Source organism: Salminus brasiliensis, chromosome 23, assembly GCF_030463535.1.
Source record: "Salminus brasiliensis chromosome 23, fSalBra1.hap2, whole genome shotgun sequence".
NCBI lineage: Eukaryota > Metazoa > Chordata > Actinopteri > Characiformes > Bryconidae > Salminus > Salminus brasiliensis.
Window position 1 is genome coordinate 12,666,674 of NC_132900.1, and position 25,904 is coordinate 12,692,577.

Here is a 25,904-nt window from a genome sequence, read left to right on the forward strand (position 1 = left end):
AGCCTAAATAATTTGTCATTTTTAAATCCAATTAAAAAAATGTATATGTACATGAGGCTGCAAATGAGCTCTGAAGGCTTTTTTGAAGGGAGTCTACTCAAATCCTAATGGTTTCCTAGACCGAATACAGTTTGTATTGACAAATGTCTTGGTGTAATTTGTTCACATCAGTCCAGAGGGAACTCAGTGGTGTCATGTTTCTTTTATCCTGATTTTATGGATTTTAAGTAGACTAGAGGGGCCAGGACCAGTCTTAGCGCCGAGACCCATGGGCAGGTTAAATCACCTTTAGTGTCTCCGGTCAAACCCATACATATTAATGACTGAGAGGATGGGAGAGAGGGAGAGAGAGAGAGAGAGAGAGAGAGAGAGAGAGAGAGAGAGAGAGAGAGAGAGAGAGAGAGAGAGAGAAAGAGAGAGAGAGAGAGACAGAGAGAGAGAGAGAGAGAGAGAGACAGAGAGAGAGAGAGAGAGAAGAGAGAGACAGAGAGAGAGAGAGAGAAAGAGAGAGACAGAGAGAGAGAGAGAGACACAGAGAGAGAGAGACAGAGAGAGAGAGAGAGAGAGAGAGACAGAGAGAGAGAGAGAGAGAGAGCTTCTCACTCGGAACAAGTCCCTTCAACGCACAGGCGCGCCTGAGGTATGTAAGGGGTTTATAAGGCGTTTCCTGCACAGGAAACATTACAGTGTCCCTACAGCTGCGCGCGCACCTCCAGCGGCTCTCCGCGCGAGCGCGCGTGCCCAAAAGTACAATACGTGATACTCATGACAATGTCAGTGTCTTGGTGAGTCCTCTGTTTTTGGCGTCGCGCGATAGCGCGGTGTCTGCGGTGGTCTGACAGTTAGGCTACATGACGGCTGTGTGCGTGTGTGTGTGTGTGTGTGTGTGTGTAAAAATGAAGGTTTGAGATTTATGTTGATGTCAGTCTTGCAAGAAAGTGTAGTGTGTGTGTGTGTGTGTGTGTGTGTGTGTGTGTGTGTGTTCTCGCTAACTCGAACAAGTCCCCTAAACACTGAGGCGCGCCTGAGGTAATTTCCAGCCCTGACCCATCCGCGAGCTGCACATCAACAGCGTTGTTCGTTTTCGCACCCGTTTTCGGAGAATCCCCGCCTCCTGCGCTACGATTGGCTACTAGTTTAAACCTGCTTAAACCTTAATATGAACTCCCGGCCCAACCTCCCGGCTCGCACCGGCCAATCACAGCGCGGCAGGGCGTGGGGTGTCTCAATACGGGCGTGAAAACCGGCCGCCCTTTAGAGCGGAGCCAGCAGCATCCTGTCAGCGGGAGCAGAGAGATGAGAGCGAGGGGCACGGAGCTCCGCTGAGGACACTGCCACATCTCTGCGACTTGTTCGAGCGGCGTTTTTTCTTTTTCGACGCCAAAAAAAACTCAAAAATACAAAACAAAAAAAGGGAAGCGACGTGTCGGTGAAATTGAGCGCTGTTGAGAAACTCTGCCCGTCTGTGTGAGAGAGGGAGAGAGGGAGAGAGAGAGAGAGAGAGGGAGAGAGAGAGAGAGAGGGTCGGATGTGGAGTAGCTGTTCTGTGTTTGTTTTCTGTGAGGAGGTGCTCGAGACTCGAGGAGTTCTCTCAGAGGACACCTTCCCTTCACCTGGACTTCAGGACGTGATATGACCCGGAGAGGCTCCTCCACAGTCTGACCACGCTTGAGTTGGGTTCTTCGGATTAGCCCGCTTTTCCCTGCCCGGTTTTCCAGGATGTGTGTGTTGGTGCTGCTGCTACTCGCCTCCGTAGCGGGACTGTCTACAGTTACAGCTCTGGCTCAGATGGGTGAGTTTGGTGCTGGTCTAAGACTGGGCTGCTATGACTCCATGTGCTGTTTAGTCTAGTTCTATGATGTTTTGTTTTTTGGATAAACGTTTCATTCTTAGTGAGGAAAAAAAAGGAGGAATACTGGGACAGAAAGCAGGCTCAGGGAATTCCATCCTGAAATGAGAGAGATCGTATGTGGCCTTGTTTTTCTGTCGTTGTGGGGACTGAAGTGTACACGGGCCCAGTAAAACATGAATATTTTGTGTTTGTGGGGACCTTTAACTGCTGAACCTAAAGAAAATGCCCCTTTCTTTAGGTTCCTTCTTTTGTCTTTTATTTTAGCTACTTATATGAATGTTAGGTTTGGGTTTAGGTTTAAGTGTAAATATCTAGAGAAATACAGACGTACCTCAACAAGGTTGGGATACTGGTGTGTGCGGATGCACCTCCTCCTGTATGTGTGTGTCTTGGAGGAGATATGTGTGCGTGCCTCTGAGAGCAGATCAGGGCTATTTTGAGCATTTCTTCAGCCCCCCGGACACTCTTTGTTAAGGTTAAGAAGGCAGACCCGAGGCCAAAGCCCTCAGCAGTTGCTCCTTGCACGCCGCTTTCTGCTGGCAGCGGACACATATCCCACCAGCCAGTGAAACCCAGACTGGCGCAAGGACCCCACTGACCCATCCTACGTCCATCCTTTCACAGCGCTCTCTGAGAATCTGAGGGGGAGTATTGATCGTTCTGTCATCAGCGTCTATTCCTGAACGCTCCATACAGGCTCCCATGGGTGTCACAGCAATCAGAGTGCTTGAATTGCGATATAATGCAAGGCATGGCCAAGTTGCGTCTGGCGTCTGTTTCTCTCTGCTGTCTTTCACGGTTGCTTGTTCTGCTTTCTGAATTGCAGCCAGCTCCTGCGGCGGGAACATCACCATCTCCAGCGCGGGCTATGTGACATCCCCTGGGTACCCGTCCTCATACCCGCTCTCGGAGCAGTGCGTGTGGCTCATCCGTGCGCCGGACCCGCAGCAGAAGATCCTCATCAACTTCAACCCACACTTTGACCTGGAGAACCGCGAGTGCAAGTGAGTCCTCTAGACACACACACACGTCTTTTCCCTGATCTGACTCCCCCGCTTCATCTAAGGATGGACTTGTTGATGAGCTGGCTCCGGTACCTCCAAATGCTTTGTAGCGTTAGGATCATCTTAAGTGGTAGAGAGGGAGTGTTTAATGTGATGCTCGCTCTACCATTCAGCAGTGATATTTGTGCTAAGAGGCTTTCGGGAAACCCAGCCCTGATTAAGAGCTGATTAGGGAAAGCACAAAAATATGCAGGGGCAGGAGTACTCCAGGATCAGGGGTGGAAACCTCTGCCCTGATACAGTGCTCACCAGCCCTACCCATGGAGATTCCCCTCTTTGTGCTGTGAAGAAAGGGATGTGTTAAATTTGCTTGGTTCAGATGTGTCTATCATTTCCACATCAACTAAAAGACAATGCTGTCTTAAAGTTACACATCGTCTCCACTGTTCACTCATCAAAAAAGAGTTCTTACTATATAGTGCTGAAGAAGGGCTCTTTGTACCCTGGGTACAGCAACAGTACCCTTTTGGTGCTATGTAGGGCCATTTTAGCTTCTATGAAGAACAATCTTCTAGACTGTGGCTTACTATCGTGAGGAGGAACCATTTAAATTAGCAAAAACCCATTTTAGCATTCAAATGGTTCTTTAACTTGCTAAAGAACTCTTGAAGATCTCTTTCTGTCGCCAAATTTTATATCTCTGAAATGGCACTGTACAGCATAATGGAAAAAAGTGCTGAACTTTAATGTAAGGAGATTGTATCCCAAGCCATTTTGGGCCATTTCTGTTGGTTCACTCATGATGAGATTTATTCATGTTTAAATGTGTAAAACACATTTGAATGCAGTAAATGCAATGAATCCTTTTTGTTCCTCAGTGTTGTTGTTCCTCACCAACCAAAAACTTAAGCCCCTTCCTATACCTGCTGATCAAGGACTTCTGCAAGCAATAATCAGACAGATCAGCTTTGATGGATTAGGCCTGGAACTGATTTCTGCAGGGCAATAGATCTCCAGCAGCAGAGCCTGTGGCCACTGGCCTAATTACACGAGCGGTCACACTCGCATTGGCATGTTGAACGATGCCACCTTATGGTGGGAAATATAATAATTCTGAATTCTGCAGCGCAGAGTCTGAGTTGAATGTGAATGAGGGAGGCGGTAGGAGCACTGGATTGGTGGTCTGGTTGGCTCTGTGCAGTTATTATGCTATTGTGGTTGGAGAAGACTGGAAGCCTACAAGAAAGTCAAAGCTGGGGTCTAAAAGTCATCTCACGCAGAAGGCCCGATAGGAGACTAGTGTTCTCCCACAAGGCAGAGGTATCTTCAGACACAGAGTGGCAGCTCAGGGGTAAAATCAGATGCTGAACTGTCTGGATCTTAAGAGCAGTGAATTTCTCCTGACAGGCTCCTGACATGTCTATTGGAAAGCGACAGCGTTGTTGTGCGTAATTATGCTGATGGTTTTTGCTATCGGGGGGTGTTTGAAGCATTTAGTGTAATAGGAGTTGAAAGCCAGAGCATGTTATTGCCCTGTGGTCTATTAGTGATGATTTTGTTAACAACCTTCCCCCCATCGAGTGCACTGACTCACACACACACACACACACTCTCTTACACTAATACACACTGACTTGTGGGCGTGTATACACACACACACACACACACACACACACACAATGTCACATACACACACACAAAGGACTATGTGAGGACTAAATCTAGTAAATGAGATGGATCGTTTTAAATGCCTCGTAAAAGGGGCGTAAATCAGCAGCTGTCACACACACAGAGGCCGCATTACTATTGGCTCGGGTTTCATCAGCAGGGGACCAATAAAATGCCCCCAGTAATGAACGTCCTGTTGGGGACTCCTTAGAGAGAGAAATGGAGAGGAAAATAAGAGAGAGAGACAGAGAGAGAGAGAGAGAGAGAGAGAGAGAGAGAGAGAGAGAGAGAGAGACTGACACATCATCGTATTCTTTCCTGTCTCCTGATCTTTTTTCACTTCTCTTTTAGTCATTTTGTGGGGGAGAGGAGAGGGTTCTTCTGCTGCTGTGTGTGTGTGTGTGTGTGTGTGTGTGTGTGTGTGTGTGTGTGTGTGTGTATGAGACCCTTGTTTGTGTCTGTGGGTTGGAATGTGTGTTTGTGGATTCATTTAAGATCAGCTAACACTGCCCCTCCTACTGTCCAGTTCATTTTCCAACCAGTGTTCTCATGTATATGAAGCTTCCTTCCCATTGAATGTGACTTGTATCAGTGCTAGGGCTGCCAGTATTGCCAGTACCTTTACTGGTGTCACGCAGCATTATTGATTTTTGAGTTTCCTTTCCGGAAATCTGTCTGGTTTGTTTCTGGTTAATGTTTACATGGCTCTGTATTAGAGGTGTAACGATTCACTAAATTCAGAAATCAGTTTGATGCATTTTTCAATGTCGCAAAAAAGGAGTGTCTGTAAATGTCAAATTTGTTGAAAGTTGTAGTCAACTTTCCACTGCCTGTCTATGCTAGATTACGGAACATGGATTGCTACACAAATCAGGCCTCGTGGCCAAAGCTTTGTCTGTGCCAGCGTCTGCAGAAGGGAAGTTCAAACACGGCAAGGGAAGAAGCTAAAGATGGGGAAGGGAACTAGGGTTCTAGGGTAAAAGCTAACGCTAGGTTGAAAAACACACCCGGAGAGGGGCCGCTAAGGAAAGAAAAGTGTTGTTTGGAGAACTGTCACCGGGGAAGCACCACTTTGGGTAATGCACAGCTAAGGAGGCGTTGCAGGCATAAAAGCTAACACTAGCCGACAATCTCTTCAGGCACTAACATTTCTGATAGTGTTATAACCAAGAATATGTTGTTCTTCGTGGTGCTGTATAAGCCGTTACAGTTAAACCAGCCAATCAGAGCAGAGCTTCTCAAATTATTCATAAGCCCACCATAAAGGAAAAATCACAAAATATCAGGGTTGTAAATGGGCATTTAAAACTACATCTCAGCATTTTTATTACTCAGTAAATGAATTCTGTGGCACCTGCAAAGTTGATCGGGCTGCATAGGTTAATTAATGCAATTACTGCAAATCTACATATCATATATATTAGTAAACATGGTGATATTGATTTCTGTCTGGACCCTGACTGCCATATTGACACTAGTCCTCGTTAGCTCACCCACTCAGCTCTGCTCTACTCTCTGGGGTTTATCAGGACAGACACAGCGGGAGCAGCTTGGAGCGTATGTCATGAGGTCTGGAAGTGAGCCTTTTGTCAGTGTGGTGGTGTTTACACAAACGTCATTGCACATACACATTTACAGTCATTGTGAAGACAGTTGGTAGATACTTTGATGGTGCAGAAAACCCTCCTCACCCCTTCGTGAGCTAATACACAAAGAGTTTTTGGCTCCATTGTCTTCAAACAATTAAACCATAAATAAAGCAATTAGACAGTTGAGAACAGGAAAGGTGTAACTTTCCCCCATCCTTCAGATTAATCAAACTAAATGGAAGTATAGCGATTCTTTAAAGAATGGTACTTACACAAGGGTAACTTCTAGTTCACAAGACTGGATGAATAATGAATTAGAGCACCAGACTGTATTTAGCCCCTTCAACCATAAACCAGAAAATGGAAGACTGCACGGCCACAGTGCTGCACAATCTAGTGCACTGTAATGGTGGGCAGTGTGTGGGAAACTGTGTCATTAAAAAGACATTTTAGACCAATTTAGAGTCTGTAAACAACAACAGCCAGTATGTCAAAACTGCATAAACTCCACAGCAACAACTAGCATGTCATTAGCATTGGCATATTAACCGAATGTACATTTTCATTGAATTACTAAAGTAAGTAGCGTCTGTGCAAACAATGTGCAAACATCCATCCATCTTCTTTTCCGCTTCTCCCTAGTCAGGGTCATGATGGGTCCAGAGCCTACCTCGAATAATTTGGCGCAGGAAGGCAGCAATACCCCCTAGACAGTGTGCCAGTCCATTACAGGGTATTACCCAAACACACCAAACCCCTCACAGACTGTGACTGGAGCAGGGATTGAACCCACAACCCCAGGCCCCTGGAACTGTGCAACCACCCCACCTCATTTCCAACCCTCTAACTCTTCCTGTAAGAATTGAATGGCGCTCCATCATTCCAGAGGACACAGTTTGAACTCCTCTAGCCCACGCCTGACATTAGGCAAGGTGCCAATAGTTTCACATTGACTGCTTTAGAGAGTGCTGTTCAGTTGGCAGTACTGTTCTACAGGATCTAGCCAACCTGTGTGCAACTGGGTACAACTCGTGCAGCCTTAAAGTAGCTGAATGCATTCATGAGGAGGGGTGGGTGTCCACAAATATTTGGACATGTAGTGTGTCTGGTATTCATTTGTCAAAAGTAGCCTTCTATTGTTCATTCTTTCCAAAACCTTGTGCTACATTACATCCACATGCTGCTGGCCTATGTTTGCTGACTGTTGGAAAAAATAAAGAACAGAGTTTGTGCTTGTTTTGCACAGCCATTTGTGTGTGTTGCCACTCAAGATCTGAGCTAAGCCCAGACTTTAGCCCACTAGCTGGAGAATGACCCGCATGCTAACCTGCACCAGATGGCCCTCACTGTTGTTTTTGGAGAGCAGTCAGTGAGCTAGCCTAGCTCTGCTTTCGCTACCATGTTAAACTAACAGAGAAGTCCAAGATATCGCCTCGTAACCACAAAAAAACACATTCTGCATTTCTCCACAGGAATTGGTTACATTTTCTTATATAACTGATGATCAGCAGTGTAAAGAATGTTTTTTTCAAGCCTGGAGAACTAAGCTTCAGCATATCTTTGAAGATTTGAATAGAAAAGAGATGATAAATGCGTTTGGCTTAGATTACAATCAGTAGATGGTGTGATACTAGAACAAGACCTAGTGGCTGTACCTGTGTTACACATGATATGTGACTATAAGGACACTTCCTTAAGAATAGGGACTCACAGATATGTCAGACTGAACCCAGTATGCAATACCTTACAGTTGGATGGCACAGTATACCACTAAATGCTTTCTGGATGCTATGTTTTGGCCTGTGTCTTACTGAGGAGCTGGAAGCTGTTGATAGGGAGTCGACTTCAAAAAGAGTCTACTCACTGACTCCAGAATGTCTAGAAGTCAGGGTCGAGTCTTGGCCAACAACTCTGAAAGTCAGAGTTCTTGGAGTCGACTGTTTGGCTCTGTCGACATTGCTGTGCAGTGCAGGAAAAAGTATGAGTAGCGTGAGTTTGTTTAATTACCAGGCGTTTTGCCATACCAGCGCTGCTCACCAGCCACTAACTCACAAAAACGTCTTCCATATGTCCACCTCCATACTGCACTGCAGCAAACTAGGCACTTCATTACTTCATGATTGAAATTTCAAGTAACAAGCATTAGAAAAGGTACACAGAACCAAAACCAAATACAAACAGTATTGCTTTACAGGATGCTGTAGGAGAGATAGTGTCAGACAGTGTCAGAGAATGACAGTTTTACTTTAAATGTGGTTAACTGGTTAATAATGGAGTGTGGGTTTCCTCTGGGTGTGCTGGTTTCCTCCAGCCCCCAAAAACATGCCACTAGGTGAATTGGCTGTGCTTAATTGCCCCTATGTGTGAGTGAATGGGTTTGTGGTTCTCTGTGATGATTTCTGCCTTGAACACAATGATCTCAAGGTAGACTCTGGACCCACCATGACCCTGACTAGGAAAAGATGAATAAGGAGATGGGTGAATGATTGATTGAATAAATGAATGAGGGAATTGTTAAGAACTGTTCACTTTTAAAGAGTTACGACCAACTGTAATGATTTCCCCTCCTCCGGCAGCCTGCTTGAGCTCAAGCTCCCTTCAGCAGTGCCTCGTCATGTGAATTAGTCCACTATAGCAATGCATCATCCTGTAGTCGCTGCCATGCCCATATTTGGAAATCTGAAGCTGTTCTCTGCTGAATTTGAACAGCAATGAATGGAATTTTCACACCCTGTAGTAAACAAAAATTCGACCCTTGCTATATACTATCTAACACCAGTACACATTGATTTGGTAATACAAGCAGTTTTTTGACAGTGTTATAGCTACAATTAAATTAGGTGGTGTTATATAATAGTGTTTAGTTTAGTAGTCAAATTACTTTCATGCAAAATTAGTCGTACTTCAACGTTTTAGAAAATTCAGGACAACACACAACGAGTCTGGGGCATGTTTAACACAGGGTCTTTGCTTTGCCATCGGTGTCCGGAGTCTGAGAGAGCACAATTGGTTGTGCTCTTTCTCTCTGGGTAGGTAGATGGCGCTCTCTCTCCTCATCATGTTTAAGTGATTTTGGCAAGCACAGACATCTGCCTATTAGCTGAGATGTAGCTGTGGCCCTGGAGCTCTCCTCTCTGTGTCGGCTGCCTGGCAATGTTTGAAAAGAGGCGGTGGCTGATTTTACATGTATCAGAGGAGACATGCGTTAAGTCCTCACTCTCCTAGTGTTGAGAGGATTGCTAGTGCCCAGGAGGAATTACAGACGAGGGGGTTAATTAGCAGTACAGAATTGGGAGAAATTGGACAGAATCGACAAAACATACACAGGGCCTGATAGTGTTTTTAAAAACCCATTCAGTTCTGCCATTCAGAAATCCAGCTAAGGCCCAGCTTTCCTAATATGGACATGACTCTGACTATAGAACGACGCACACCTTCAGAGGGCCTATAGATCTCCATATGGTGAGCCGTGCTCACTTTCAAACATTAGTCATCCGTATTCATTTGAGACACTACCTGTGATTTGTCTTATCACGATGATCTGTAGCAACGCACAGGGGTAAACTATGTTTAGAATGCTTTCATCTCGGCTCCATCCATTCATCAATGGCTCTGGGGCTGTCTAAGTTCAAATTAGGGGACTTTGTCAACTCCAGTCGCAGGATTCGTGTGTTGGGTTTGACTCCAGAACACCCGGGAGTCATGCATCACTTCTGGAAGCCCTGCAGAAAAGTTTCGTTTTGTCTGCATAAACAACACTTTAACCACTCTGACTAATTCAGCAGGTTTATTTTTACAGGAGGATAGTCTTATGTTGTCTGCATTCGCTCACTGCTGAAAGGTCAGTGTGTGTGTGTGTGTGTGTGTGTCAGGGAGGAGGGGGGCTGCACTCTGCTGCATTCCTGTGTTATTTGTATGTATGTCATAGTGGTGTTTGTGGGTGGAAGGGGGGGCAACATATTCCTATCCCTGACAGTGATCTAATTAGCGTGAAACGAAACACACATGTCCAAAATTGGGCAAGACACACTTCCGTGATCAGAGGGAGCACAGACAGAAAATGTTCACAAACACACAACATGATGTTTTAGCAAGTTTTATTTGTGTAAAAGTATCTTTGAATTATTTGACCTATTTGACTTATTTTACTACCTCTCTCTGTCTCTCTCTCTTTCTCTTTGCCCGCAAAACTGTTAGAGTTTGGAAAGCGCTTTCAAATTCCTGCACCCTCTCCACCCCCACCCACCCCTTATTTTCTTTTGCTCACTCTCTCTTTCTCTGTCTTTCTTTTTCCTCTTTCTCTTCTCTCTTTCTCATGCACTCACACGCACGGATGTACAAGCTGTCAATAGCTGTTTTGTCTGTCAGAATGTGTTCCTTGTTGGCCATGCCAGTGAGACTAATCATTAATGTGACCTAAGGCCTCCACTTCCTCACACACGGACATACAGGCACACACACTGCACTGTACACACACACATACACACACACATGCATGCTTTGCACAGACATAAGCTCCTGTCGCACAAAAATGTATGTGTATATATATATATATATATATATATATATGTGAAACAATAAAATAATAATAATAATAATAATAATAATAATATATTTAATCTTAATTAATACACATTTTCTTACAGTTCTAAAATAAGAAAAAAGGAAAAGGACCCAAAGCAAAAGTTAGGGCACCCTGCTTGGTCAGTACTTAGTAACACCCCCTTTTGACCAGTCTTTCAGTTCTTTTCACTCATGTTTCCTTGCAAAAGGCTTCTAGTTCTGTGAGCATTTTAGGCCATCTTGCTGCACTGCTCGTTTGAGGTCTGTCAGATTTTCTATGATGTTTAGGTCGGAGAATTGTGACGCCTATGGCAAAACTTCCAGCTTGCACCTCTTGCGGTAGTCCCTACTGTAGAAGCCATCCTCTCTCCATCCTCAGCTTTTTTACGGATGGACTGATGGTTGTGATGTTTTCTTTTTTGTACGGAATGATGTGATGTTGATGGGATGTTTTCTTTATAATCTTCACATCTGTTGTTCTTTCATAAAGACTTATCCATAAAGGTCACATTTGTGCAGACATAGAACAGTAAACAGCGCACCACTATTCCAGAGTCTGCTAAGCCGTCCTGAACAGAGGCTTCCTACAAGCATTTACATTTACATTTACGGCATTTAGCAGACGCTCTTATCCAGAGCGACTTACAAAGTGCTTTGCTATTTACCCAAGAAAGACCATAGCTAGTTAGAATAGACTAATAGTTCAAAGAGACCTTTAAGCTTTAGACATTACTAGACACAAGACAATAAGGTGACCATAGTACTCTATTCGTCCAAGTACTCTCGGAAGAGGTGGGTCTTCAGTCTGCGTTTGAAGACAGCGAGCGACTCGGCCGTTCGGACACCCAGGGGAGGTTCGTTCCACCACTTTGGTGCCAGGACAGAAAAAAGCCTGGACGCTTGTCCAAAAAACAAACAGGTTTTTTTAAAACGTTTTATTTCTCCTCCAGATCTCTTCTTCAGCTCCACTGCTCCTGTTAACAGCCATTTCTTAATTATATTATGACTGCTGGTTGTTGGGACAAGGTTTGAGACCTTTTCTAACGATGACTGTGAACAAGTCATAGCCATAACAAGCTATTTAAGGACTGAGACCTTGGTGAAAGTTACCTGAAAGATATTTTCCTATTCCTATTTTTTTGAAATGTTGAACTTATAAAAATTCTTTCAAGAATTTTTAACAATCTTGAAAAAACAGAAGAAATGTTTTAGAAGAAATGTAGTGTATAAATTTGAGTCTGACGTAGACTTTTTATTAGGACTTAAAGAGCAAATTTAAGAAAATTCTTAGAAAGATAATGGTGAATGATACCCAATGTTCTTAACTGGTAAAGTTACTGTAATGAGATTTTATTAAAAGGTATTTTGGGCCATTTCTATTGGTCCATTCTTCAGGGCAGCTGGCATTTCAAATGGTGTAAAAATCGGAAAAATAGATTTCATATGACAGTGATGAGATACACACACACACACACACACGCACAGTGACACTGTGGGAAACTCCCTCAAAAGAAGAGTGAGTTACGATTATTATGCACTCACTCATCTCTTCCCTTCTGTCTGTTTCAGATTTGGCTCAGAGTTAGTCACATAGCCACAGTATAGCACGGCTCTTTTCCCATAGTACAGTGTAAAAATGTCACCATGTGCTCTGTGGCTTTTTTTTTTTCTTTTTTTTTTGAATGGTGAATCTGTTTCTGTTCTGTTTTAAAACCCCAAACCCAGCATCTCCCAAAGTTAACCAACATGGTTATGCCAGCACCCAACCCAATTGAATCAAATTTGTGAATGTGTGTATTTGTGTCTAAGGCTAGAATTGGCCACACTCTCATTGGGGGTGTCTTAGTTCTTCTATTTCTGTCATTCATATATGACATACATACAAAATCAGGCAGTTAGTGCTTTCCTCCAAGCTAGGCCTCAAATGCTAAACATCTAAACGGTAGCGTTTATCAAAAATATCAAAAGTTACTTGATGTGGATCAAATTCACACCACATGAACATGCTACCTTAAAAAAGGAGTAGTTCTTTGGAGAAGCTTTAGGTTCCTCCAAGAACTTGAACATTCCTCAGTGCTCTTAGAGGAGCCTGTAAGAATGTTTGGGAGCCCTCGGTACAAAATGTGTTCTTTCAAAGAACTTATTTGAATGAAGGTTTCTAAAGGATCTTTAGGCTATTAAATTGAGAAACTTAACACATTGCAAAACCGCCGATGGTTCTTTGCTTTTTTCCCACTGGTTTAACTTAGGAACAACTCAGAGAGTGGGCTGCATGTCGTTACCAATGTGTAATCTCTACAGGGTAGTAACAAATTGAAGAACCTCCACAGTTCCTTAAGAATCTTGTCATTTTAACAGTAAGTTGAGGTCTGGACCTTGGTGATTTCATAGGGTTTTATGCCATTCATGAGGTTACAGCTCAACCACCTCAAGAATGGATGCTAAAAAGAAATGATCTACACAAGACATTTTGTCCTCAGTGAACAATGTGCTGCCCTGTTAGTTCGACTGCAGAATATATTATTAATAAATATATTGTCACTATTTCCAGACCCGTATTTGGTTGTACTTTGGGTAGTATTTTGGGTTTTAGTGAGCTCCTGCTGATTTATAGATGCTACTTGATTTTAAATGATGCCGACAAAAGCCACTTTTTAATGCTAATAGCTCCCCTGCTGAGAACAGTTAATGTGTACCACAACATATTTATTAATATCAGTTTTATCCAAGGCTAGTCTAGAATATCTAGGATTATCCACATATTAAAAACTAATAAAATGTACAGGTGTATTGATTCACAGAGTACAAAATTGTATGATCATATTGTGTATGAAAATTCTAACATCGTATTGTCATATCGGCTGATGCAATATTTAGGTATTTGAATCGGGTGCAAAGAAAATGTAATACTGTATTTTATTAGGTATTTTCATATAACAGGTTTTAGATATAAAGGCAAGGTATCAGTTGGGTTGAATGATACCCAGCCCATGTTTGAATCTCATTCTGATGGATAGTGGATGTCTGTGAGCCTGCACCTCTGCTTGTGTCATTAACGTCAGCACAGGATTTTGCTGTAAGATCAGCAGATTTCTGTCCATTAGAACTACCTTGTGGTTTACAGATATTTAATTTTTAATCACACCTTCGAAAACAGCTCTAGAAGCTTTTTTCTGAAGCGAGGTGGAGGCTGGTACTAGCAGTTTGTTCACTATTAGTCCTTATGGTGTGTCTGTTACCTAATGGATTGAATTATTGATTAATATTGATTTTCTAAAAGTGTCCTGTTGGACTGTGATTGATTAGACTATTGAGCGGGCACTGGTTTTTGCTCCCAGGAGGCTTTGTTTTCCTGTCTTTGTCTTTCTTCAGAGCCACCGAGATGCCTCGTCTCTCACGTTTCTCAGTTTTTCATGTAGCATCTGGCATCGGCCCTCAGAGGGCTGCTGGGTTATTATTGCTACCATATGCCCCTGTCACCACCGCCGTCTCTGATGGTCCTGCTGAGTAGCGGAAATAAACCACAAAGGATTGAAACATGCATGAGCTATTGTAGTGATTTATTCACTCACCGTTTAAAAGAAACGTCAGCACTGTCAAGAGGCTGAGCTGCAGGTGGCTTAGCTTTTGAATGATCAAGGTTATTTACCTGAAGCTGAGAAGTGTGTGTGTGTATGTGTTTTAATGTATTGTCAGGTTTGAGATGACAGTTTTATTATGTATGTCAGTATTACAGACAGTGGAGGAAAATACTTGAGAATTTGAACTTCATTGACCATTTTATAGTGTATTTAACGTCTAATAATACAGTCTGCTGAACTACCTGATCTTTTAGCTCCCAGTTACTCTAAAACACTGCAGAACCAAAGAAAGGCAAGTGTTACTCCGCAGGTAAAAGCAAGTAGTTGTGTGTCAGTTTAATTTCTAAACAGCCTTAGTTTAAGAGTGTTTCTCCACATGAATTTGGTGGCAGGAGCAAAACATCAGAACATAGACAAACATTTGAAAGAAAGACAGCTCAAACACTGTCAAAGCACAGCAACTACAGATACTACGCTAAGTTTTCAGGTTCTGCTGTAAAATTCCACACTTCAGGCTGTGAGCTATAACAATATCTGTGAATTACATTTAGAGCACAGTGCTCAGGTTTAGAATTTGGTTGAGCTTAAATAGCCAATATCTCATCCAAGTGGTCACTAGTTCGACTGCTGCTTGCCATCAGCAACCGGAGCCTGAGAGAGTACAACTGGTCGTGCGCTCTCTGGGTGGGTAGATGGCACCCAATTGTACTGAAGTACAATTTCTGTTTGTTAATCTCAGAGGGCGTCCACCGTCTGTTTATAATACAATACGTTCCACTGAAGTACAACTCAGCTTCTACAAGGCTGCCATTCAGTTATTTTTCATTTGTTCTTTTCTAGCTGCAGCTACTCGTACAACCTTCTTAATATGTGTTACGTTAATTACATCAGTTTTAATGGTTAAAGAACCAATTAGATTAGACTCAGTCTAATCTACACTAGGTGGGTATGTAGTATGTGGGTATGTTGACTGCACATTCTTCAAGGGTTTGGTACTAGCGGTAATGGTTCTATGTTAAATAATGTACAGATGAAATTCAAAGAATCATTGTGATTCTTAACTATTACCTTCAGATTGGTCCTATGTAGCCCCAGAAAGGGTTCCACCATCTATACAAGTTAGAGAACCTATCAGAGTATAGATCAGTAGATGTTCTCTCGAGAGGGTGCTACTGTTGAGCCTTGGTGTTTTACATTACTTCTCATAGAAGAGCAACTATGAGAGACATCCAGGAACCATGCTTCATTTCACACACAGGGTCACACACAGGTCACAGTAAACTGGCCTGCAGTGTCTTCAGTTATGAGAGTGTATATGTGTTGGGGGGCTGTACGGGAGGGGTAAGGCGTAAGGTCGACAGGAAATGCCTCCCGTTTTAAAGAGTGAAAGATGTTCTCACGAGGACTTTCCTACATTTCCTACATGATTTGAAAGGTTAATCTCACTCTCTTCAGCTTTGATTTATGGACAGTATTGAAACGTCCAGATGGTTATCTACGAGTGCAGGGCCTTTCCTGACTTGTATTTATTATGTTAGTTCAGGACGATCTTAAATTCAGCAAATAGTTTCAGAAATTGAAAGTAGTCTCTCAGTCCTTTTTCAGACATCTGGTGTCTATTCCTGAAGGTTAAGAAGAGCCAAAGTGCAGAGAGTTGGAGTAATACCATTTTAATTTCAACCTAAAATCTTAAAGAGAAGAGAAATTACAATAAATACACATATGGGTTCTCATGATTAATCAATTAAACTTGATAACAAAATATATTTTTTTATCATTTTCAAAATTCTAAAATCATTGATTACATTTACCTTATCACTGAAGTAGCAGTGATTAGTTGGTGGCTCGCCTGCTTATAATGCATATTCTGAATTATCTTACAGTGAGAAACACTGTCATAGAAACACTAATTAAATCCATTTTGGCTCTTCAGGCTCTTTCATGTGGATTTTTTTTGTGACTGGGTGGTGTTAAAATGAGAATTTTAAATGAGGTAAACAGGCGACATAGTAAAAAAAAGCAGGTTTGCATTTATGTTTTGCGTTTATGTTTTGTATTCATTTGGTTTATTATTTATTTTTTTTATTATTATTGATGTTTAATATTTGAAAGGCTGTGTATAGCGGGATGTTGTTCAGTTTGACATTTTTAAAAATGATTGCTGGTCCAAAATTCAATTCACAAACTGAACTGCATTCATTGTGTGTGTGTGTGTGTGTGTGTGTGTGCAGGTATGACTTTGTGGAAGTGTATGATGGGGACACTGAGAAGGCCGCAATGGTGGGAAAGTTTTGTGGTAAAATTGCTCCATCCCCTATCATCTCCTCTGGAAACTCCCTGCTGATCAAATTCACCTCAGACTACGAGACGAACGGGGCTGGCTTTAGCATCCGCTACGAAGTGCATCAAAAAAGTAAGACACATAAGCATGCTCTCTCACACACACACTTAGCATTAGTACCTGCAAACACGTCACATTTCAATGGAATTTGCCATTTTGAATGATACATTGTTTTTAATTATAGAAATATTTTTTTTTAATTTCAGAATGACATATCTCTCCCAAACACAGCATAGCTCAGATCGTAATTCGGGCAAGACATAGATGTTGTATTTTTTATGGACCATTCAGAACTAAGATTACAGAAACCTAAAGAGAAAGTACATGCTGATATCCATGGACTGTTGTACATGTAAGTGGCAATCCGCGGGGTCCAAGCACTGAGCGCTATAATGGAGCCAGCAGAATACAAATGATGGGTGATGTTTTTAGATTGGCCTTATGTATAATAGATGTGAGGTCTCAAAAGGAGCTTTTTGGACATGGCCTGGATTTGCACAGTTGTTGAACTAAATAATTCCACAGCAATTACCTCTGTGTTTTGGTCTGAGAGTGCACCAGAATACTCCAGAATTTCCGTGTTAAAATCACTGGAGTTTTCTCTTTGGAGTGGTTTCACCTTTTTACCTGCTCAGGAGTTTTTGTTATGTCTGTTATAAATGCTATGTACATAAATAGGCTATATACAGACACACAAAAAGAATTTGACACTCTCTCTCCCCGTCCTGCTCTCTGTGAATGAAAGAAAGAAAGAAAGAAAGAGAGAGAGTTATAGTCTCTTTTTTTGTGTCTGCATGTGCATGAGTCCATCATAGTGGACGTGCACGTGTGAGTGAGTACACATGTGTGTATGTGTGTGGTATGAACAGGTGCACTACTCTCCAGGCTGTTCAGTAATAGGCTATGTCCGTCCTTGGTGCTGAAAGTGACCTGATTTAGAGAATCATTTAAATAATGGACGGTGTGTGTGTGTGTGTGTGTGAAACAGGTGAAAACATGCTCACCCATCATAACTGCCATCATTAACATAGTCATTGATGAATAATGTTGTGCTGCAGACGTGCTGCACTGCTCCCAAAGCTCTCACCAAATCAAAATATGTAATAACCTTATTATGCTTTTAGGACATTAGATACATAAGTGTCAACAATACCAACAGTTGTTTTTCACAGTTCAGTGGGATATGGCCATATACGGCTGGAATTGGAGCAACAGTACAACAAAAGGCAAAAAAAAAACATGAGACAAAAACAGACGCGCAAACAAATACCGCCAGTAAAATGACAACATATTCCTTACATTATCAACCACATGTCCACTGTAGTCACTCTTGCCAGCAGTTTCCCTTTCCAAAATGAAAAATACACCCATAAAGTACTTCAAGAAAGTTGATTTCAAATGGACATCCCGGTCTGCATGGAAAGTGGTTTCTATACTGCCATTAAAGAGCTAAAAGCACTTTCATTTACCGGTTGTCATATTAAGTGCAGAACTATCTCAGAGCAGAAACAGAATAGAAAGATACACTTGAAATTGCTACCTTCCCAATGTGCTTCTCTGGGCAACACTGCCAGAAAATATGGATAAATGTTCCAATAACTGTGAAAGAACCTGGTAAGGTGTTATATATAGATTCTATGTTCAGGTTTGTGGTCGGCAAGTTTTTGGAGGATGTAAATATATTCTTCCAGATCAATTCCCAGTCCAGACCTGAGTCTTCTACAGCAAAATCACGATTCCAAATCATTGGTATAGCAAGCACATGGGGAACATTAGAAATCAGTCTCTTATAAACAGTGTAGACAATACCCCCGTATGTGGGTACAGCTTGGAAGAGATTCATGGAGGGTGTGTTTCCAGTGGAGTATCCCATGGGCCTCAATATCCTCGCAATATATAAGCTTAAGAAATATATCAATCTAAGATATAAGAAAGATATAAGAGGAAAATGTGGGATGGAATATGATTCTTTAGTGTCATTAAAATGCTTGAGGCCATGTACGGATTAGGTTAATGGTGCACTGTCATTACAGCAAGCCAAATAACCTCCTTCACCAATGGCTGGTTGTCATATAAATATAGTGTTGAATCTGCATCTGCAGTTTTTGTCACAGTTGGTTACCATGGCTCATGTGATAAATATATGATGGGTTGCTACTTATTGTTTATTTATTAGCCCTTTGTGCTCTGACTTAAGAATTACTAGTTGGTAACTACATGCAAAGCTATGTAAACTGACTGAGTTAGCTCTGTTAGCTGGTGCGGCAGAGCTGTCCCTTTCGCTGTCCTATCGCATGGCAGTACGAAAAGAGGAGGCGCATCTAGGAGCATTGATAGGACTAGGGCAAGCTATGAAACGGGTGGGTTAAACAGCTTATGGCCTGTGGGCGGGCTGAACAATCTTATTACAAACTTCTATTACCAAAGCATAGCCCAACTAGTTTGTACAGACGTCCCTGCAGTATAACAGTCCCTGCAGTATTCAGTATACGCTGGACATCATACATACAGACACACTGCCCTTCCCAAAAATGCAAATAAAGCAAAAAAGCTTTCTAAAATATAGCAGAATATGCAAATACCACATAACACCAAACTCACAAGTGACAACTAATGTGTGAAAACAAAAAAACTGAAAGCAAAGCCAAATGGCAACACACACTGGCAAGGTCTGACTTTGCCTGCATTTGAAGTGGCGGGGTCATTGCCCTCTTATTAATACAGCACCAAGAAATATATCAATTGCCTTTTTTCAGTGCAGTACTATATAGGACTGTATAAGATGATAATAATTCTGTATGAGGTCAAGAAATTACTGTTATTGCTATTGGTTTTATTGATGGAAATGCGATAGAGCTATCACTGCTTGTATACAGTTATGAAAGCTGTGAATATAGTGAGATGTAAGTCTCTTGAGGTCGACATCTATATGATCACTCTTACAGATTCCATTACACAAAAGGATGAAAATAATGAAGCTCAAAAAAAAATCTCATGTTTAAATGTATATTCATTTCTGTCCTCATCAGGCATGGAGTGTTCCAGAAATCTGTCAGCGCAGAGTGGAGTTATACACACACCAGGGTTCCCTGAGAAATACCCCAACAACCTTGAGTGTACCATCATCATCTTCGCGCCAAAGATGGCGGAGATCGTGCTTGAGTTTGAAAGCTTCGACATGGAGCCTGACACCACTGCCCCCGCAGGAGCTGTGTGCCGATTTGACTACCTGGAAATCTGGGATGGATACCCCACAGGTACAAAAAGAGAGAAAGAACAAGAGAAAAGAAAGAGAGAGAGAGATCTTTAGGTGGCATTGATGTAAAGGCTGGTTGATTTTCACTAAAATGAGTATCCAATGTGAAAACAAAATTACACACACACATCATACACACATATACACTATATGGACAAAAGTAATGAGACACCTGTTTATTCATTGTTTGTTCTGAAATCCAGAGTATTCAAAAAAGTATCCTGCTTTTGTTGAAGTAACTGTCTCTACTGTCCAGGGAAGGCTTTCTAAAGTATTGGCACCATCATCCAGAGAAGACAGCTCAATGCTAAGGGGGGCCAATAGGTTCAGGTTTATCTGCCCCAGAGAGTCCTATTCTATTGACAGTACTTCTCTACAGGAACTAGACAAGCTGTGTGTGTGTGCATTTGCATATCTGTGTCAACAATGGGTGCAACTCAAAGTAGCTGAATGCATTCATTAGAAGGGGTGTCCACAAACATTTGGACATATGGTGTACATTCTATGGAGATGAATCCATCCATTGTGTGTCTGTACTGATCTAGGCTAGTGAGAGGAGAAGGAAGAAAAGAGAAGGGTGGTCACACTCTAAATGAAGTCAGTTATGCTGAAAAGGGGAACAAAGTGACCGAAAGCTGAAAATGACAACTTCTCTTTTCTGTTTGCTCTTTGTCTTTCCCAATGTTTTCCTCTTTCTCTCTGTGCCCCTGTCTCCCATCTGCCTCCGTTACCCCCCTTTTCTGTCTCTTTACAAGTTGGCCCCCATATCGGGAGATACTGTGGTCAAAATAGCCCTGGCCGTGTCATATCCTACACTGGCATTCTATCCCTTTCCATCCACACTGACAATGCCATCAGTAAGGAGGGCTTCTCAGCCAATTACAGCATTCGAACCAGCCCAGAGGCCTCTCAGGACCAACACAGTGAGTAATGCGACCACACTGACCAAAATGAGATGTTTACTTGATGCAATTAACTGATCGGGAATCGGGAAATCAAATTAAGTACATATTTACATTTTTTGTTTATTTTATTTAGGCAGTAACTATGTCGACACAACATATTTCACTGTTGCATTAATTGATTAAAAAAAATATATATATATATGCTATTAACAGTAAGACATGAGTTCTCAAACAGCCAAATTACTTTTCATTATTTTGCTGCAAAACTCTCATTCAGCCTAATAAGACATTTTTCATGTGTATGCAACACATAATTTGGACTTGTCTTCAAATGGTAAGCTGTTTTGAATCAGTGCGGCAGGGTACAGGATAATACAGGATAGAGAATTTTTCATGAGAATTTTAAGGTTGTAGCTGCAACAGCTTATTGTAACTTGATAACAGCAGTTAAACCAGGACCTTTTAAAGTTATGTAGCCACTCTAAGGAGACAGTGTAGCAGTCCAGTTCAAATAATTTGTTTTTTTAACCAGAAAAAGAGTTGAGCAATGATTTTTGCCAGCATTCTGCATTTATGGGCAGAGCCAGCATAGCATAATTCTGCATATGTAGAAACAATGCCTGTTTATGCTATTCATTGTCCTAGTGTGACCACTTGTTTCTTAAAAACATGTTAGTTTGTTAGTCATTAACTGAATGTGTGTGTGTGTGTGTGTGTGTTACAGATGAGTGCATGGATTCACTTGGGATGGAATCAGGTGAGATTAGAGATGAGGCAATTACAGCCTCTTCCCAATATAACCCCAGCTGGTCTCCTCTCCGCTCACGACTGAATTACCCCAAAAATGGCTGGACCCCGTCAGAAGACTCCACCAGAGAATGGATTCAGGTACACACACTAGCAATCACACCCACCAGCATTTGTACTCACTGACACACACTGACACACTGACAAGTGCACAGTAGGCAAATTGTCAAAGTCTGTTTTAGTGATGTGACTGCTTCTTGAGCATACACACATGTACATTCTCCATTCCTACGAACAGATGCCCATATAGAAACAAACTGAACATTCTGCCTGTGTGCTTGAAGGTGTGTGTGTTGTGTAAGGAATTAGCCAAAGAGCCTGTCCAGGTAAAGTTCCAAGTTTCTTTCTGGTATAACAAAATCAGCCTCCCCAACCAAAGCAAAGTGTGCATGTGTTTGTATGATAGTGTGTGTGAGCACATGTATGTAAATGTGTGTAAATGTATGCGTGTGTGCATTCAGGTAGTTAAAAATGAAATTTCGGATTATGTCTACAGCACTGGTCTTCAACTCTCCTCCTGGAGATTTACCATCCTGCAGGTTTAGGCTTCAACCCAAATCTAACGGGGCAGTGGATCTGCTCTTTTGTGGATCATAAGTGGATCTTATGATTGTGCTCCATCCAAGACCTTTGAGATGACTTGTGGAGTCAGGGCTGAGGTTGGGTAATGATCATTCAACCTCCTCACCTCAATAATACTCTTGTCACTGAATGCACTCAAATCCTCACAGCAATTCTGCTCCAAAATCTAATAGAAAGCAATCCCTTCCACACAGCTACTCCAACAATAATATAAATAGGATAAGAAATCATACCCTTGAACTATCAACCTCTTTTCATCCTCTTTTGATTTGATTAAAGCCATTATGTAAAGTCTTAGAGACCACAAATGATTATTGGAGACTTAGACCTAGAGAAAGGTAGCTTGTCTTTGTGTTAAAAAAGAAAGCTTTTTTTTAGCTCTGAATGACCACTGGACACATCAGTAATAAGAAAAGTAACAGTATACACACAAGTCAGCAGGAATATGTGGTGTTTCTGGTAATGAAAACCAAAATTTGAGATGATGTAATGCCTGGCTCACACTACAGGATTTTTGAAATCCTAACTGATGCTGAAAATGTGCGAGACCCCACACATATTCACAGATTCCACTGATTTTCTTAGTCATCTTTCAGTCATTACAGCCCTCCACACCACAGGATCTGCCCAGAATAAAAACCACACACAGTCCTGTCTCGCTGCCCCTGAGATCACACAGAATGTCTTCTGAGCAAACTTGAGATTAGATCAAAACAAACATGGCAGACAGCAGTGGGACACATATCCCTGTGCTAGTTATGTGTGCTTTTAACAGCAGAAAAGTGAACAAAAAATTGTGTTCTACGATGAATCAGATTTGGCCCTTGGCTCTCCGTTCACCTCAGCTCTTTAATCAGCTCAGCTGTCATTGGTTAACGGCCTTTTATGCATGAGGTCAGCTATTGTTCTACTTTGAGTAGATTAAGAGGAAATACTGATGATACACACCTCACATCTCACATAAGTAGGGATGTCCTGATCTGATTCAGTGTCTCAGTATTTGGGGACGATCCAAGTATTTTTAATGGATCGGTGTTGGCTTTTAAGGTTCCAATCCATTTCCGATCCTTAGGTTTGCTGTAGCAGATCATCGTCTGGCGTCCTCTACGTGCCATTGATATATATGATTCTCAGCTGCTACAGATGCACTTCTCATTTTTCATTACCCCAGACAGGTCATCTATGACATTATTCTAGTGAGCAAAACAACACAGAGCTTAAATTGAACTGATGAGTGTAACGACGTTACCAGTTAGCAGCCAAAACAAATCTAAAGTTGGCTCGAATGCTGACTCTCCATTCCACCTTAAATAGTCCCACAGTTACAGTGTTTACATTTCAACAGCAGAACATAACTCCTGCCTTATTTAAGGTGGAACAGCCTCGCTGTAAATGTGACGCAGCAAACAACCAATGGCTCCCAAAGCAGCAGTTAAAGGGTGTGTTAGTTAATGTCAGAGGAGGATTAAATTCTAAAGACTCTTACATTAATGTTGGTCTATTTTCTTTACCCACATTGCTAAAACCACCCAGTTTGGTTGTAGTTGTGAAATGACAATGATAATTTCATTATCTCTGTTCGATACTAAACTGGTGATAATGCTCTGTTCTACCAGCCAGAGAACCACGCTCCTTTCCTTGGTTGTAAACCAGCTCTAAATAGCACATTCAGAACCAAGGTGGAGGCTAATGCACACACACTGTGATTGTAAAGTACAGGTCAGTCAGACTGGACTGAAAGATATCAAAGACGATTCAGTTTGAAACCTAAAATTGTCTCAAAGAAAATCAGTTTAGAATATCTATATAGTTTATAAAGATAGTGTGACCCAAAGATCTTAACATCATTTCCCCATGGTTTCATGGTCTTCACCACTATTGATGAAAATAAAAGCTAAGTCTGTTGGAAGCAACTGCTTGAGCTTATGGTCAGGGCATTTGTTACAAAGTAAATACAAAGCAGAGACTGTAATTGAAATACTATTTAGTATTATTATAGATTATTTAAATACATATTTCAGCACTCACCATAATGTGTGCTTACTTTGTGATGCAAGCAGCGATTCCAGAAGATATGGCAGATGTTTGTAATGGAATTAATATTGATTGTGGGATTGCTTAACAGGCCCATTTACTAAACCTAGTGTAAGTGTATATATATACCCCCTTCCCACACACACACACATAGCGGCTGGTTTATGTTTTTTCTAGCTGCATTGATTGACATGTTGTGGTTTCCACTGCTGTAGACACAGGGAGGGTTTCCTTCCACAGTAAAGACGTATTTATAGACGAACATTGCGCTAAGCTGACATTGCGCCAGTGTTTCTGACGCAACCAGGAAAACAAGCCCCCATCTGGAGAACACATTCACCATCTGAGACAATGTCTTTGAGGATGAAAGAATGGAGAGAGGGCAGGAGAGAGAGTTGTAGCAACTGTTCAGTGGGAGCTGGATGCATCAAGCCAGTCGCTTTCACACTAATTAGCTAACACTGATTAGATTGGACTGAGTTAATGAGCCTAAAGTCAACACATTGACCCCTACTGTGGATTCTATAGAGTGGCAGATTCTGCTGTGTATTAAGGATGTCTTCTCTGTGTGTGGGGGGGTTGCTACAGTCAATACCCTCCATATGTCTGTATAAGCTGCACAATGTCGAGTTACTGTACATTGTCCTGTACTGCTTGCATTAACAGCCAGTGATGTACAATATATGGACAAAGGTATTGGGACACCTGCTCATTTATTGTTTCTAAATTCTTTCTAAATCAAGGGTATTAAAAAAGAGTTGTTTCCGCTTTCGTTAGAGTAACTCACTCTAGTGTCCTGGTATGGCTTTCTGCTAGATCTGCTAGAGCATTGCCGTGCGGATTTGATTGCATTCAGATCACCCTCATCCCCAACTCCCCAACGCATCCCAAAAGTATTGGATGGAGCACACAATCATTCTAGAGAGCACAGTTTCACTGTGGTTATACCCCTCTAGCCCACACTCTAGGCATGGTGCCAGTACCATGTTTATCTGCTGCAGAGTACTTCTTCTCTACAGGGACTAGACAAGCTGTGTCAGCAATATGTGCAACTTAAAGTAGCTGATTGCAGTCATTAAAAGAGGTGTCCTCAAGTATTTGGACATAGAGTGTATTGAAGACTTCCAAAAGGCCTATAGATCTGATGTTATTTCAAATGAAACTGGTCCCATCCGTTGCGAAACGGAATATGGTAGGGTAATTCCTGTCAGTTTTCTTATTATGTAGGTGGTTCGTGTGAGGTGTTATGTGTTCAGTTCTACCAGAGATGTTATTATTCTTACCGCTAAACTGAAATACACATTGATTCTGCTTGGGGTGGAACAATACATTTTTTATTTAGTTTCTGAGCCCTGAATAGTACCGTTGTATGTTGTGACTGTCATGACTCCAATACCTTTTAATACTACACACATAAATAAATGATGGCTGCCTTTTACACGTGTGAACATTTTAATGTTGAATGGACGGACAGAAGTGGTCCAGAATAGATTAATGTATATTGATCCCCCTTCCCTTCCCTTAGTCACTGCAGAAGACTAGTCATGGATGCTTTTATATTCTTAAACTGATTATTCATGAGCCAAAAAGCTGCTATATTTATATGCTTATGCTAACTGCTTATGCACTCAGTTATGTGATTTGTCAAGGCAGTTGGAGCATTGTCACTTTGTCCACATGTAACGAATATGATCAACAAAGCAGATTTTTTTGTGTGTCACT

The 25,904-nt window shown here is 41.8% G+C and overlaps 1 protein-coding gene across 1 annotated transcript in view; it reads left to right on the forward strand.

The window, feature by feature from the left end:
• The first annotated feature begins 1,288 nt into the window (after nt 1–1,288).
• LOC140546154 (neuropilin-1a-like) overlaps nt 1,289–25,904 on the forward strand; it is a 44,689-nt gene continuing 20,073 nt past the window's right edge. Inside the window, exons 1-6 of the mRNA XM_072669331.1 lie at nt 1,289–1,792; nt 2,679–2,856; nt 16,489–16,670; nt 19,628–19,855; nt 20,610–20,777; nt 21,484–21,647. Of these exons, the coding sequence (XP_072525432.1) occupies nt 1,720–1,792; nt 2,679–2,856; nt 16,489–16,670; nt 19,628–19,855; nt 20,610–20,777; nt 21,484–21,647 (993 nt within the window). The 5' untranslated portion in view covers nt 1,289–1,719. The remainder of the gene's footprint in view (nt 1,793–2,678; nt 2,857–16,488; nt 16,671–19,627; nt 19,856–20,609; nt 20,778–21,483; nt 21,648–25,904) is intronic.